The sequence below is a fragment of the Hypomesus nipponensis genome, chromosome 14, assembly GCF_054491055.1.
Source record: "Hypomesus nipponensis isolate SF chromosome 14, ASM5449105v1, whole genome shotgun sequence".
Taxonomy (NCBI): domain Eukaryota; kingdom Metazoa; phylum Chordata; class Actinopteri; order Osmeriformes; family Osmeridae; genus Hypomesus; species Hypomesus nipponensis.
Genome location: NC_140374.1, coordinates 6,684,554 through 6,700,423, shown reverse-complemented (window position 1 = coordinate 6,700,423; position 15,870 = coordinate 6,684,554). Strand labels below are relative to the sequence as shown.

The following is a 15,870-nucleotide window of genomic DNA, read 5'->3' as shown; positions in this document are numbered from 1 at the left end:
GACCGTGGGAACATGACAATGGGCTAATTGAAGAGGCCGACTGAATGAACGACCAGGCAGCTCAATTGAACCGTCACACAAGGCCCGAGTGTTTCCCTCCTGGAAAGATGAAGAGAAAGAGAAAGAAAGAGTGCGGAGGACAAGGCAGGCTTATGTGGTGGTGGACAGTAATTACTGTTAACCTCTTAAACTGCTGACATTAATGATTTACACTGGGATAACAGCACTCAATGCCTGTAGTGTCACTAGCTTCCATGCTAATCAGCTAGTGTTGGTAATGGAATAGTCCCCTTTCAAATTATCAGCCAGATCATCCATTATTCTGTGCTTTGGGTATATTCTTCAGTTTTTGTGGATGCTTAAAGAACTGTTGGAAACAGTGGCTGGAGGAGCAACCTGGGATGCCTGTGGTGTTGAGTTAGAAGGAGTCTGTTTCCTACTAGCTCCCTGTCAGGTGTTTGGCACCATGCTCCAGACAATGCAGGGTCTACATTGGGCTCAGCAGTCAGCACCAAAACTTGGTTAGAGCTCTATTGACTCTGGCGTCCCTGGCTCTGAGATGGAAGAAAACTGCGTGAGAGAGCAGCATTGTGGCAGATGACTGTGTGACAACCTAATCCTAAATGTTGGGTTTGACAAGGAGAATGTTTTGGGGTGTGAAAGGATGGATTCGGATTTCTTGTCCGACAAAGTCCAGCTTTTAGCTTTAGGAGCTGCTGTATATGTGACAAAAAAAGAAATATGTCTGTTACTTCAGTTTTTTGGGGGTTGTGTGTTGATCCTGTTGGAAATCTTTGGTGGGGGAAACTTAAGTTGCTCCAGGCAATGATAGGTGGTTCCTCCCCAGAGTGACCCAGTGGTCCCCTAGAGGGAATGTTGGTGGTGGTGGTGGGGGGGGCTGGAATCAGAGATCAGTCACACTGCAGCACACCTTGCAGGGATTATGACACGCACACACACACACACACACACACACACACACACACACACACACACACACACACACACACTGACCAGCTGGAGCAGAGTCGCTACACCTCATTAAGTTGGGAAAATGAATTCTGGATGGAGACCCAGCTCCCTTTCAGATAAGAATCCTGGGGCTTTGGGATATCTCATAAAATGGGATAATTAACACATTTATTCTCTGACTGTCATGGCCTGCTCTCCTTCTTTGTCTTCCCCTGCAGTAAATTGTCAAATTCCCAGTACGTTTCATGGTTTTAAAGGAAATAGAGCTATCCTATCTTTAGTGTTTACTGTAAAAATGACCTCAGGCTCATTATGAATTATGAATACATACATGTATGTATGTATGTATGTATGTATGTATGTATGTATGTATGTATGTATGTATGTATGTATGTATGTATGTATGTATGTATGTATGTATGTATGTATGTATGTATGTATGTATGTACCTGTAACATGGTATAGAGCCTTGGTAGCTGTCTCCAGAAGGCTGGCTGTCATCTGAACATGTGCTTGATGAAATTGCCCCCATGGATCTTTTTGTGTCAAGTCCTCAGCCAGGGCTGTCTGCAGACGTGCATTGGCCCCTGATTGGCTGCCCCAGGCGACTAATACAGGGTCTCCCTGGAGAGTTGTAGTTCAATCTAGAGGCGGCAAACATTAGCCCTCCAGTCCTCCTCTCCCCCATTCTGCCACAAGGCTGGGGCTCTTGGGGCTTGCACTGACACACTGCAGCAATAACACATACATCAGCTCCCTAAGGAGACCTAACCCCAGCCTGCCAAGTCTCAATCCCAGGTCCAAACCTGGCAACCCCCCCCCCCCTCCCCACATACACACACACACAGAGAAACACACCACCATTGTCTTCAGGCAAGCCAGGAGTAACAGGGAAATAGAGAAGTCTTAATGGCACACTTTTTTGGCCCTAATTGGGTAATCAACATTAAAAAGCAAATCCTATCATGAAGTTAGAGATAACAGAGAAGCTGCTCAGCACAGACGACAGCCGTGACATTTTAATAGCGTTAGTGGGCCATCGGAGGCCTCAGGTAGCATGGAAAGGAGAGCATGATGAAAGCAGTCTACTGTACTTCAGTTCCTCACTAGAAAAAACGACCCTTTGTGAGGGCTGGGTAGTGATCTTGTTGAAAAGGGAGTTGTCTGCTCATTTCTACACACAGTACAGATTTTTCTTGCCATTTTGTGATTCGTGATCCTGTAGCTTGTTCTCTTGTTCCTGGACTTTTGTCCTCCTTTTCTGTCAACGCTGTTAGATTGATTCTGTTGGACACGTCTAGTTGTGCCTGTCAGGCTTCGCTGGCGGGCTTCTCGTTTTCTTGCTTTCTGTCTCTCTCTCTCCTTCACAATTCTCTCTCTCTCTCCTTCATTTGCTTTCCGTCTCTCTCTCTCTCTCTCTCTCTCTCTCTCTCTCTCTCTCTCTCTCTCTCTCTGTCTCTCTCTCTCTCTCTCTCTCTCTCTCTCTCTCTCTCTCTCTCTCTCTCTCTTGCTCTCTCTCTCTCGCTCTCTGTCACTCTGCTGCTGGGTTGGATAATGGAATAATCACAGTTTTAAACTGCCTGGCAACAACCCAAGCCCTTCATCTCAAAACACTTCATTTCAGATTCATTCTTCACTGTTCATCCTCACAGCTAAATGAACACTGGTGTTCATTGGCTGAACAGCCCAGTGAGCAGAAGAATCAGAAGGCCTTGCATAATAACTAATAATGACTGTAACAGTCAACTAGCTGTAGCCATTGAAATAAAAACATCAGTGGACTTTAGTACATGTGGGTTTCACCAAACTATTTAATTGCCCTGTTATCCATTGGTTGATTTTAAAGCTGCAGTGTCAAACCTCTAGCTGTCCAATAACACCTGACCTTCCCTGTTACACAACAACTAGATGCTGCCAGCACCTTACTGTACACGTTATTCTAGTGTTGTTGGTGTGTGACCTCCTTTCAGTCCGTCAGCCAGCTGGCCGGTCAATCGAGAGAGAGAGAGAGAGAGAGAGAGAGAGAGAGAGAGAGAGAGAGAGAGAGAGAGAGAGAGAGAGAGAGAGAGAAAGAGAGAGATATGAGAGAGATGAGAGAGATGAGAGAGATATTGCTAGCCAATATAGAGAGGAGAAACTGGTGTCCACTGACATGTCATCCATGGCTGATGTGATCGATATGGCAGGGGCCTAATGGTGCTGTCACCATGGCAGTGATTAGCTGGGCTAAATGAACCCATGCGGGCCACGTCGCTCCCTATCTCAGAGCACTACATCAAAACGATAGCACGGCTGGACAACCCCCACCGCATGGCGACTGCCATTCATCCGTGGCAGTGCATCCCAGTGCTGTGTGAGGTGCATCTCTATGCCACTCAGTCTCCAGCTGACATGACTGGAGCACAGCACACAACTGACTGATGGATCAGTGGATACTCAATGGTTCAGTAGTCGTGGTTTCACTGTGATTAGTTCCGTTTCTGTTTTTGCTAAACACTTATTTCATTCTCTCTTTCTCTGTCTCCCTCTCTCTCTGGCACGCTCTCTCTCTCTCTCTCTCTCTCTCTTTCTCTCTCTCTCGCTCGCTCTCTCTCTCTCTCTCTCTCTCTCTCTCTCTCTCTCTCTCTCTCTCTCTCTCTCTCTTTCTTTCTTTCTTTCTTTCTTTCTTTCTTTCTTTCTTTCTTTCTTTTTCTCTCTCTCTCTCTCTCTCTCTCTCTCTCTCTCTCTCTCTTTCTTTCTTTCTTTCTTCCTTTCTTTCTTTCTTTCTTTCTTTTTCTCTCTCTCTCTCTCTCTCTCTCTCTCTTTCGCTCTCTTTCTCTTTCTTTCTTTCTTTCTTTCTCTATCTCTCTCTCTTTCTCTCTCTTTCTCTTTCTCTTTCTTTCTTTTTTTTTCTCTCTCTCTCTCTCTCTCTCTCTCTCTCTCTCTCTCTCTCTGTCTCTCTCTCTCTCTCTCTCTCTCTCTCTCTCTCTCTCTCTCTCTCTCTCTCTCTCGCTTTCCTTTTATCTGTCCACAGTTGTGAATGTGCACGGGTCTGTGACATTCGTACGTTGAGGAGAGAAGCAGGACTTTGCTGTGTCTGGGGCAGGGCCGGCGCGCCACACACCGATGATGGAGAGGACGAGGAAGTGCGCAGTGCTCCTGGTGCTCTGCCTGGGACACCTCGCCAGCTCCCTGGAGGTCCCGCTGGATCGTAAGAACAACATCCACATTCACATTCAGAATCATGGAGGGATAAGAATGGGATATGTCATGGGGATAGGGATGGGTATAGCTTTGTGGAAAAACATTTGACGGCAGATCAACAGGTTGAGATCCATTCTGTAAATCAATTCAAATAAAGCTGAATTAGTACATTACATGATTAATATGATTCACATTCAAAGTGATGGACTTATTTGTAATATGTACTATGGATACATTTTCAAGTTTTCATTTTAGGCCTAAATCTTTTATGAATTCTTCTAACGTTGCCTTGGTTGTGCTATGTAAACAGCCTGTTCAGCATGTTTGCCACTTAGTAACTGGCGGACAAAAAACACTTGTGTTCCTTAATAATTGATTGTAGATCTAGACTAAGGTCAAAATGTGGTTATAGAGCTATGTTGTGGGAGTCATTGGTTATAATTATTCATAGAGAAAGCTTGCTGTCTCAAGGCCTGGAACTTCCAAAAGCATGGTCTGCCACAATCTTGTTCTGAAGAGGAATTACTGAGAGAGATGTTTTTAACCTCTAATATCTGGTTCTCTTTATCATGTCACAAATGTTATGCTGATTCTTGGTGGATAAAAAGCTAAAGTTCTGGAAGGATGTAAGTTCAACCAAGCTGCCTAACTGCGTGCAGTGTGAGCACAGTGTTTAAGCACATTGTTATTTTGTTGTGGTTTCCCCCCAAATATTTATTTTAGCTTTGCTTGATTTTCTTTTGTTTTGCACTATCTGTGTGGATTTGAGTGTTTGCAGGATTTGCATGCAATGCTGTTATCATTTAGTTTGTGACTTGTGTGGTGTATTGTTTTGTTGAGAAACAGTGGCAGGTATTCCAACAGTGTGCAAACTGTTAGACCGCATGATTCTTCAAAGCCATTAGTAAAAAGAAATGGCGTTTATTGATATCCCGATCTGCCGCTGACAGATATATTTTCAGAATGACCATTACGAACGAGAATTCTCTCCTGCATGCTTTTCACATCTGTGCATTCTAACTCCAGGTAGAGCTAGGTCATCAGCAGTTTTCCCTGAGCAGTATAAGTACAGTACTCGCATGTCGTGACCGGTTGTGTGGTCTGCAGCCAGTAGGAAACAGCTGAGTTATGCAGAAAGCCAATGTTTAACTCTGCCCGCCCCCCCCCCCACCCCCCACCCCCCAGTGCCGCAGCCACCAACCATAACTCACCAGTCTCCAAAGGATTATATCATTGACCCGCGGGAGAACATCGTTATCCACTGTGATGCCAAGGGGAAGCCATATCCCAGGTGGGATGCATGCAAGCACACACACACACACACATTTAGACACTTGCACATGTAAACTATCTCCCTACCATGCCTCAGCAGACCATCACTAACAGCCATTCTCTCACAGCTTCTTTTGGACCAGGAATGGGACCCACTTTGACATTGATATGGACCCCAAGGTGACCATGAAGCCCCACTCTGGCACTCTGGTGGTGGACATCAGTGGGGAGAAGGCCGAATCCTACGAAGGGGTGTACCAGTGCACGGCCAGAAATGACCATGGGACCGCTGTGTCCAACAACATTATTGTCCGCCAGTCCAGTAAGAAGCACAGGCCTTTCTGTCTTGAATTAGTAGACTGTGTTTCATAATTTCAAGTATTTCTCATATAATCCTAATCATTTCTCCATTGTCCTAGTCTCATTTCTTTTTTGTATTTCTCTTTTTTGTTATTCACACCATTTGTGAGGATTTACTTATTTTCTCTTTCCTCCTTTGACAAATAAGTTGCTTTAACCATCCTGAAAGCTCTCTTCCTGGAAGGTAAAGCTTACTCAACAGGAAAACAGCATGCAACACGTTCCTGGATTCTCCTTAGCTTTCCGTAGTCTCTCTCTCTCTCTCTCTCTCTCTCTCTCTCTCTCTCTCTCTCTCTCTCTCTCTCTCTCTCTTTCGTCTCTCTCTCTCTCTCTCTCTCTCTCTAGTGAGATCTCTATTTCTGTAGCTTACTACAGCCACGTAGTTTCCATATAATTCATTCCTCCGCTCTCCCTTGTTACCTGTCACCACCATCCAAATGTGTTTTTTTTGTTATCCTGTTTTCTTCATGACTTGTGTGCTTTTTGTGCAAACTGCTTCTCCCCTCCAGAGTCCCCCTTGTGGTCGAAAGAGAGAAATGAGCCAATTGTCGTACAGGAGGGCGTGTCCCTGGTGCTCCATTGCAGGCCCCCTGCAGGGTTGCCCCCACCCATTATATTCTGGATGGACAACAGTGAGTCTATGTTTGCTGTGTGTCTGGGTGGTAACATTTGATGCAGTTTGTTTAGTTAGTAAGTTAGTTTCCAGAGCTGCAGTCTGAACCCATATTATATTTACACACCCGTGGGATTGACATACTTGCTAATTGCTCCATCTCTCTCTTTTTCCCTCTATTTCTCTCTCTATTTGTATCTCGCTCTCACATACACACATACACACATACTCACTCCCGCTCTCTCTCTCCCCCCCCGGTCTCTGTCTCTCTCAGACTTCCAGAGGCTCCCACAGAGCAGCAGGGTGTCCCAGGCGTTAAACGGAGACCTGTACTTCTCCAACATCCTGAAAGAGGACTCGAGGAATGACTACATCTGCTACGCTCGCTTCCCCCACACCCAGACCATCCAGCAGAAACAACCCATCACTGTCAAAGTTCTCAACCGTAAGTGTGCGTGTACAAGTGTGTGTGTGTACAGAATATAGTGTTTGTGTGTGTGTGTGTGTGTGTATATAGAATACGTAAGAGTGTTTGTGTGTGTGTAAAGAATATGTAAGAGTGTTTGTGTGTGTGTGTGTGTTCACAGACTATGTAAGAGTGTTTGTGTGTGTGTGTGTGTTCACAGACTATGTAAGAGTGTTTGTGTGTGTGTGTACAGAATATGTGCTCTTGTGTTCCTGGAACACGTGTCCAGACTGCGTAGGAGGGGAAACTGTTTCATATCTGTGATCGCAACCTTGGGGACGCCAGCAGTGGCCATGCTGAAAAGGCACATTGTCAGACATCATTGTGTATCTGCATTTATATGGTCCCTCAGTGTATTGTTTTTGTAAGGCTTCTGCTTGTATGGACTGTACACTCTCTATACAACAAAGGGTCTCTTCATGCCCTGGACCATGGACATGCCACTGTGCTGGATGGACTAGACAAGACCTGATAACCATCTAATCCATATCTATGAATCATACCAGTGTTATGTTCTCACAGTTTGATTTCTGAACATTCATGTTTTGTTGCTGTATCACTTTTGATCTTGCTTTCATTTGTGTATCACTCGATGATTCCAACTTGTGGCATGTTTGATTTTCTGTTGTATTACAGTGGATGCAATCAATGAGACAATGGCAGATTTTTACAATGGCACAGATATTTTTAGTGGTGAGTTTTGGCACCCCCTAGTGATTGCACCTTCTCTGGACTACCAGTACCTCCCCAGAGACCTCTAACATTAACCCTTAAACCCCCTACCGTACGACCCTACCTCTGATCCCAACTTAACCAGTGAATAACATCTTGTGACCACCTAGCCTGCATACCCTCCTACATAAACTGAAGATTAACACTCTTTCAAGATACAGATATTGACAGCAGTACGTTTTTCTTTAAGCCAGCTGGAATATATCCTGTGCAATACAGGACTTAACTGACTAAACGGACAATGGACATTTCTCAATCAGTTGAGATTGGTAGTGTTAAATCCTTTATCATCAAGAATTTGATAGATATGCAAACTTTTATGAACAGAAACAAACCTTAAAACGTTAAAAACTCAACTAGCCAAAACTGCAATCTGTTATTCTTCATCCCGAGTCCACCTAATTACCTCCTCACAATCCTCTTTTCAAACCACTTTTCCCTTTCCGCCACACTTAGTTCCCTTCCAGTTCATCATCTCTTTGTTCATGAGTCCATCATTTCTTTGTTTGTCTGGCACTCTGAACATAACGTCATGTAGTGAAGTGGTGTCCAGGTTCCTGAAGACTCTACACAGAAGCTAACCAGAGTCAGTTTGCATGGACTCACATTCTTTATACTTGAATCACCACTGCCTTCCCTCCAACCACCATTTTCTTGAACTCTGAATCTGCACCATCAACATGTTACTTGTTATCCTCACTGGTGTCAACTGTAATGTAGCAAAAATGTTTTAGAACTGCACTGGAACAAACATGCCTGCCTTAAGCAAAGCCAGATCTTGATCACTGTATTTGGCTTTGATGTCCATGGCAACACTGGCTGGCACACAAGGATGTTCCAGTATTTACTAACCCTACATTTGTTGGCCTGTGACCCAAGACAGCCCAGCGGAGGAGAGGAAGCCCTCATTCCTCATCCCTTCCGGTCCCACCAGTTCCAAGCTGGTTCTAAGAGGACAGGTCCTGGAGATGGAGTGCATCGCTGAAGGACTGTAAGCAGGAAAACATGAACACATTATCACTAATGTGGTGTGCGATAATGGATGATAGAGATGTAGAGGCTGCTGGTAATTTTTAACAAAGTTATGGCTCATCTCTGACTCTGTATGTCTCTCTCTCTCTCTCTCTCTCTCTCTCTCTCTCTCTCTCTCTCTCTCGCACTCTCTCTCTGTCTTCCCCTCTTTTCTCCTCTAATGTCCCAGGCCTACCCCAGAGATCACATGGAGTAAGGTGAGTGGGGAGTTCCCTGCTGAGCGCATCTCCTTCCCACACTACAAGAAGACCCTGCGTATCGTGAACGTGTCCACATCGGACGCCGGAGACTATCGCTGCAAGGCCGTCAACAGCCTGGGCAACATCCACCACACCATCCGCGTCACCGTCAAAGGTCTGTGGAAGACACTCACGTCTCACCAGTGCCATCTGCTCACCAGCTGTGTGTTTCTCTCTCCCTCTCCCTCTCTCTCTGTCTCCTTCTCCCTCTTTCTCTCCCTCTCTTCCTCTCTCTCTCCCTCTCATCCTCTCTCTCTGTCTCTCCCCCATCTCTCTCTCTCTTTTTGTCTTTCCTCAAGGATTTCTAAATATTTGACATCCGTGCATAAAGTGCACTGTAATCAACCGTCCTGCCTTCTGTTTTCTCTCTCTCCAGCCGCTCCATACTGGATCGCTTCCCCTAAAAACCTGGTTCTGGCTCCCGGAGAGACTGGAATCCTTACCTGCCGGGCCAATGGCTTGCCCAAACCCACAATCACCTGGACCATGAACGGCGTTTCTATTGAGAGTGAGTCGCCTCGCTGTACATTAGCTACTGTTGTCAGTCTCCTTTGATGAGACTGTGATGTCGTATTCATACCCACAAGCCAAGTTCTACTGCATGTTTAAGCGGTAACCAGCGATCCAGCGATTCTTGTAACCTTTATTGTATTTCATCCTTTGTCTTCTGGCAGACTCGCCCAGAGACCCCAGCAGGACAGTGGAGGATGACACCATCATATTCACACAGGTTCAGATTGGATCCAGTGCTGTCTACCAGTGTAACGCCTCCAATGAATATGGCTATCTGCTGGCCAACGCCTTTGTCAATGTCCTGTGTAAGCGCATACAAGCTGAAATACACTCACAGCATTGCACAAACATTTCAGTGGACTATAAGGTAAAGCGCTGATAGTCATGAGTCAGACAATTGTTGTGTGTGGTCACTCCAGCTGAGCCGCCCAGAGTCCTGACCCCGGCCGACACGGTATACCAGGTCATCAGAAACAACCCTGCCCTGCTGGACTGCTCGGTGTTCGGTTCGCCAATCCCAAACATCACATGGTATATTTCTATCAGGAACAGGAAAGACAAAAATGAAATGTGCTGTTGACAGCTTATTTACTACTGGTTTGCAACTATGTTAACAAGCTGTCTATAAATTATGGCAATGCAGTCATCAAACACCTTATCAATTGTATTAGTAGTCAAATAAATCATTTTCTGAATGTTTATTAATGATTGACAACGTTTTTAATAATAAGCTTAGGAATTATTTAATTATTTTTCATTTTAATAATGTGTTGTTAATGTTTTATAAAGGATCAACTAACTATTAGTTAACACTTTAAACAAATTGTTTTACTCTTCCAGTTTCCTAATGGAGAGAACTTAAAAGCTCATGCAAAACAATGTACTGTACAGGGAAATTTGAACCTGCTGATCGTTGGTCAAGTGCTCTACCACTGAGCTATACTCTCCTCTTGTCTTCCAGGTTTAAGGATAGCCGCTCCAGCACCCTGGATGGAGACCCTTACATCCTGCATGACAATGGGACCCTTGAGATCCATGTTGCTCAGGCGCAGAACAGTGGCAAATACACTTGCGTGGCCCGTAACTTCCTGGGCATCTCTGTGAACCACGTCTACCTGCAGGTCAAGGGTGAGAGAGGGTCAGATGGCTGAGCGGTTAGGGAATCGGGCTATTAATCAGAAGGTTGCTGGTTCGATAGTGAAAAATTACGTTGTGTCCTTGGGCAAGGGACTTTACCTCCCTGCACTTCCTGTAAGTTACACTGGATAAGAGCGTCTGCTAAATGTAAATGAGAGAACTTGTGTTCCTCCATCATCAGTACAGTGTTCGTTTTGCCCTTGGAAATTATTTCCTAAGGCCTTTCGAGAGCGTGATGTGTCTGTGACACTAATACAACTCTCAGGCGCCTGTAAATCCTGTCCAATTCCTTTAAATCCAGGAATTGGACCATGAAGAATGCAGAGACCTAGTTCCGATGCCCTGTAGACACACTTCTTCTCTTCTCCCAGAGCCCACACGGATCTTGAAGCAGCCGGAGTACAAGGTCGTGAAGAGGAGTAACAGTGTGGTGTTTGAGTGTAAGGTGAAGCACGACCCCTCCCTCCTGCCCACTGTCACCTGGCTGAAGGACAACGGAGAACTGCCCGATGACGAGAGGTCCGTATTTATTCTCACATCTCAGCACAGAGCCCGTTGAACATATCTACTGTACGCTACTGTAGTATGCTGACTGTGTCTGTCTGTGGACTGCCAGGTTTGTGGTGGACAATGACAGCCTGACTATAACAAAAGTGACAGAGAGCGACGAGGGTGTCTACACCTGCATCATGAACACCAGTCTGGACCAGGACTCTGCCAGTGCCAAGCTCACTGTAGTTGGTATGTTTATTTTCTCATAAATCTTGGGATGACAATGTAAGTCAGAACAACATCAGTGTCCTTGGAGATATCACTGCCTTTATCTTCAAGCATCCTCTCATATTGATGTTTTTACTCAATATTACAGTTGCGTGAAGACCTTTGGAATTACTTTTTGCAACTCTCTCAGGCTTAGAGATGGAAATATTGATCCAATATCTTCTGAAATGACAACAGAATATGTATTGCACCTGTGCCGAAACAGAGACAATAGGTCTATAACGTTGTGTGACTAACTGCTAACCTTCACCTACCTCACTCCTGCCCTCCTGCCTGGCAGAGGCCACACCCACTCCAGCTATCGCCTACGGTAAACAAGCAGCACACACACAAGCACACCACTAAGCTTCTGTGTGTGTGTGTGTGTAGAATGTATCTGTCTCGTTTGCACACTCAAGCATGCTGTGACCTGCAGATCTGCTCATTGGAGTTTATTTTTGGTCATCATCAGTTTCCCATCCTGACAGACACAAAAGACCATCGCGTTGATATCGAATCACCATCTTCCACTGGCTTGTTTTGCATTTCAGGCTTTCCCTTCCTTCTTTTACTTTTAAACATGCATATCTCTTCCGTATTTAGAGGCTGCATGTTGTTTTGCATGTGTCAAGTCCATACATCACCGATTCAGGAGAGTGGGCCCAGACTGTGCTGTAATTACAACTGCCTTGGAATCCAGACAGTGTTTGTTAAGCTGCCGCCTCCCCTGCCTCACAGCAGGGCGCCTCTGAAGTTCTCCCTTTTCCGTCAAGTGCGTTTTGGCACCCAGCACACATGCTGCTTCGTCATTGGGGCTAAGCATCCCTACCACATCATCAGTGTACGTGTCTGCTTTGCTAAGCTTCTGTGTCATCCAGGATCCCTTGGTTATCTGTTGACACATCACTCCAGTTTGGACATTTTTGATGTGCAATCAAAACTTGACACGGTGCATGTCAAAATAATCATGGTTCTGATGAGATCCAAATATCAGCTATGAGCAGCATTGCCCTCAGGGAGCACAGCCTTTTGAATCCATTTTTTATCCTTGTCCATAATTTGCTGACATGTTGTTCGAAAGGGATCTCAACTGGTTCCCTACAGTTTGTGGCATGGCGTGGCAACAGCATCCTGACATCTGAGCAGTGAATGCAGTTTTGTTGTTCTGAACCTGGTTCTTCTTCTTCAGAATATCCGGACCCTCCGACCGACCTGGAACTGACTGACCAGAGAGACAGGAGTGTCCAGCTCACCTGGATCCCTGGGAATGAATACAACAGCCCCATCCAGAGTGAGTATGTGTGTGCGTGTGTGTGTGTGGTTGTGCTGAAATGAGTGAATGTGTAATGTTTAGTACCCTAACATGCTTTTAATATCATTATCATTATGAAAAGATAATCTAGCTATTATAACACCAACGCCATTAAATCTAGTTAATCACGATGAGGGAGCAAACGATGTCGACACTGCTTAAGAGTATTTGCTAGTGATGTTTGCTCTCCCTAGTTCCATATGCCATTTTTTACAGATTTGATTGTATGGGTACAGGACATATGTAAGTTTTTTGGGATGATCCATCATCCTGGTTTTCTCTGTTAATTGTGATTAATAATACATTTAAAAAATCTCATATTAATTTGAATGATAATTGAAATCTGTGTCATCAATACGTAACTGTGAATTGTGACCTGTGAATGAACTTCAATCCTTCATCCCTTCACCATCTCCTTTACCAACCTCTCTTACACAGAATTCATCATCCAGTACGAGGACTCCCTGCACCATCATGGCCACTGGCACAACATGACGGAGATCCCAGGCACCAGGACCACGGCCCACCTGAAGCTCTCCCCCTACGTCCACTACACCTTCAGAGTCCTGGCCCTCAACGCTGTGGGCCTGAGCCAGCCCAGCTACCCCTCTAGGATGTACAAGACCCGGCCAGCAGGTGTGTGTGAGCTACTGTTTGGTCTTGGATCAATACACGAAGGATGAGACACGTCCGTCGATTACCTGTGAGCCTGTTGGCTGGCTTTCATATACTGTGGTATGCATTCTGTTTATTCATTGGGGTCCATCCCATAATATGTCGTTGTTTTGTTTCCTCCGTCTCATCTAGCGCCTGACGAGAACCCGTCAGAAGTGGAAGGTCATGGAACCGAACTTGACAACCTTGTCATCTCATGGAAGGTGAGGGATGAAACCAACGGCTCGTGTCTACACGTTTTTTTTCATCATAACTGGGATGTGGTGACTTTGCAGTGGGTCTGATTGTTGCTGGACTCTGACCACCAAGATACTGATAGAACTTTGCACTTCTGATCCGCGATCTTCTGCTTTACATTCTGTATACACTTTGCGGCTAACACATCAGACATTTTGCTAAAATTCATTTTTTTTATGTTGTGGACCCAAAAGAATTATTCGCCTAAAGTTTGTACATGTTCTGCCTCGCACCCTCCAGCCATTGCTGGGTCTTCAGTCCAACGGCCGTGGCCTGCAGTATAAGGTCATGTGGAGACAGAAGGAGGTGGACAGTCAGTGGAGCTCAGTGACCGTGGCTAATGTCTCCAAGTTTGTGGTCTCCGGGACACCCACCTTTGTCCCCTACGAAGTGAAGGTTCAAGCTCTGAACGAGCACGGGCCTGGACCTGAACCCCCAACTGTCATTGGCTACTCGGGAGAGGACCGTGAGTATGGCCGCTATCTTGTCAACTTTGACCTCGTTGTTTCTACCTTTTAAGATTTACCATTGACTGAAACATTTCCATAATGAAATTGGATCAAATTTGATTTGTGCAGCCATTTTTACCAGCAATGTCACAGAGGGGTTCACAGATGCCCACATGTCACCATGTACAATCACCCTAAACCCTTGTGGAAAAGGAAAATGTTTCACATTTCCTATCTGAACCAGCGTTGAACCAGTCTGTATACATGAAGTCTTCTGTGTTGCTATGCTGCAGTACCGGAGTCGCCTCCAGACAACGTCCAGGTCATAGTCTTGAACAGCACCCTAGCCGAGATCCACTGGGAACACGTCCCTCCCAAATCTGTACGGGGCCGCCTGAAGGGATACAAGGTACAGTGCACCACATCCATCACACCATGACGTGACAAGGCTCTCACTCCTCCTCACAAGGTCTCAAAGATGACATGGGCCTTTTTCCACCCCCTTGGGACCAAAATAGGAAAACCCTCTGGCCCTATCTGTGTTTGGTCTTCCCTCGGGCTAAAACCTAGGACTGGTCTGTTTGATTGTCCTCTGATTTCCCGCGTGTGCACACGTGTGTGTTTCACAGCTGTACTACTGGAAGGAACAGAGCCTCCACAAACACAACTCGCACCACGTGGAGCAACAAGTCCTTCTCTTCAGCGGGAACAAGAGCCGTGGCATGCTGCCTGGCCTGGAGCCCTTTAGCCTCTACGCCTTCAACATGAGGGCCTACAACAGCAGGGGAGAGGGACCTGCCAGCACCAGCCAGCACTTTGAGACTCCAGAGGGAGGTACGGATCGCCACTCATGTTCTATACGTCTGAACGGAACCCCATACATAACCCCTTCTATAGTAATTTCATTGCTATGTTTATCCATTAGCATTAGCAACAAGTCCATGGTACGTGCAGCCTGAAAGAGTTATCAGTTGTCACATGTTGTTTTGTTTCTGGCGTTGGTGCAGTTCCAGGGCATCCGTCTTTCCTGAGAATCACCAACCCCAACCTGGACTCCCTGACTCTGAGCTGGGGCGCTCCCCACAACCGTAACGGGCACCTCACCGGCTACACTCTCAGATACCAGACAGGTGAGCCTCCGGGGAGAAGGGTGCTAGCTAATTCAATAAGCTCAACAGGTTGAGCTAGTCACTGTCAGGGTTTTAAATTCACTACGATGGCTTATCAGTGTCTCAGTCTTTGACCATGTGCAGTTCACTTTTGAGGGTAAGGTGATCTTTTTTTCAATTAAGTCTGTCATGTTTGTCTATGTCTAGTTGATGAGTTAGGTGTTCACTTCAGTTTTATAGACTGGAAATGATCAAAAACGTAGCTGGGGTATTGGAGGGGGGGATTGTTGATGGCGGCATCACAGTCCTCCATCCATTTGGCTATGGTTGTGACAACTTCTGAGCCATTTTAATATGTCACTAATAGATCATTTGGTGTCACTCCATCTTTCAATCCCCCATCTCTCCATCCCCTCATTCCCTCTACCCGCCGCATTTGGCTCTACCCTTACCTGCACCCTTTTCTCCTCACCTCTCCCTTTTACCCACTCATCCCCACCTCGTTGCTCCTCCCCCCTAACCCTCCGCCGCCCTCCATCCCCTTTCCCCTCCCCTTCACCTGTCCCATCTCGCTATACTCCTCCAACCCGCCCTGCCCCCTCCTCTCTAGTCAATAACTCCAATGAGCTGGGCCCAGTGGTGGAGCTGGCCCTGCCCCCCAACGAGACCTCGGTCACTCTGCTCAACCTCAAGTACAGCACACGCTACAAGTTCTATTTCAATGCCAAAACAAACAGGGGGGCAGGCCCCGCCATTACAGAGGAGGCCATCACTATCATGGACGAAGGTAAGTGTTCATCAACTGACTGA

The 15,870-nt window shown here is 46.0% G+C and overlaps 1 protein-coding gene across 5 annotated transcripts in view; it reads left to right on the top strand.

Annotated features, from left to right (window-relative positions):
* nrcamb (neuronal cell adhesion molecule b) overlaps positions 1–15,870 on the top strand; it is a 59,396-nt gene that overhangs the window by 34,705 nt on the left and 8,821 nt on the right. For 2 of the 5 annotated variants that reach the window (XM_084671601.1, XM_084671605.1), the window contains exons 2-24: positions 3,986–4,162; positions 5,341–5,446; positions 5,556–5,749; positions 6,297–6,419; positions 6,675–6,845; positions 7,503–7,559; positions 8,478–8,589; positions 8,800–8,984; positions 9,246–9,377; positions 9,544–9,687; positions 9,802–9,913; positions 10,344–10,510; positions 10,891–11,038; positions 11,136–11,260; positions 11,580–11,609; positions 12,468–12,569; positions 13,029–13,226; positions 13,398–13,468; positions 13,743–13,968; positions 14,245–14,360; positions 14,581–14,785; positions 14,959–15,081; positions 15,671–15,847. In XM_084671601.1, the coding sequence (XP_084527727.1) occupies positions 4,078–4,162; positions 5,341–5,446; positions 5,556–5,749; positions 6,297–6,419; positions 6,675–6,845; positions 7,503–7,559; positions 8,478–8,589; positions 8,800–8,984; positions 9,246–9,377; positions 9,544–9,687; positions 9,802–9,913; positions 10,344–10,510; positions 10,891–11,038; positions 11,136–11,260; positions 11,580–11,609; positions 12,468–12,569; positions 13,029–13,226; positions 13,398–13,468; positions 13,743–13,968; positions 14,245–14,360; positions 14,581–14,785; positions 14,959–15,081; positions 15,671–15,847 (3,109 nt within the window). In that variant the 5' untranslated portion in view covers positions 3,986–4,077. The remainder of the gene's footprint in view (positions 1–3,985; positions 4,163–5,340; positions 5,447–5,555; positions 5,750–6,296; positions 6,420–6,674; positions 6,846–7,502; positions 7,560–8,477; positions 8,590–8,799; positions 8,985–9,245; positions 9,378–9,543; positions 9,688–9,801; positions 9,914–10,343; positions 10,511–10,890; positions 11,039–11,135; positions 11,261–11,579; positions 11,610–12,467; positions 12,570–13,028; positions 13,227–13,397; positions 13,469–13,742; positions 13,969–14,244; positions 14,361–14,580; positions 14,786–14,958; positions 15,082–15,670; positions 15,848–15,870) is intronic. The other 3 variants (XM_084671603.1, XM_084671602.1, XM_084671604.1) reach the window with 3 other exon arrangements.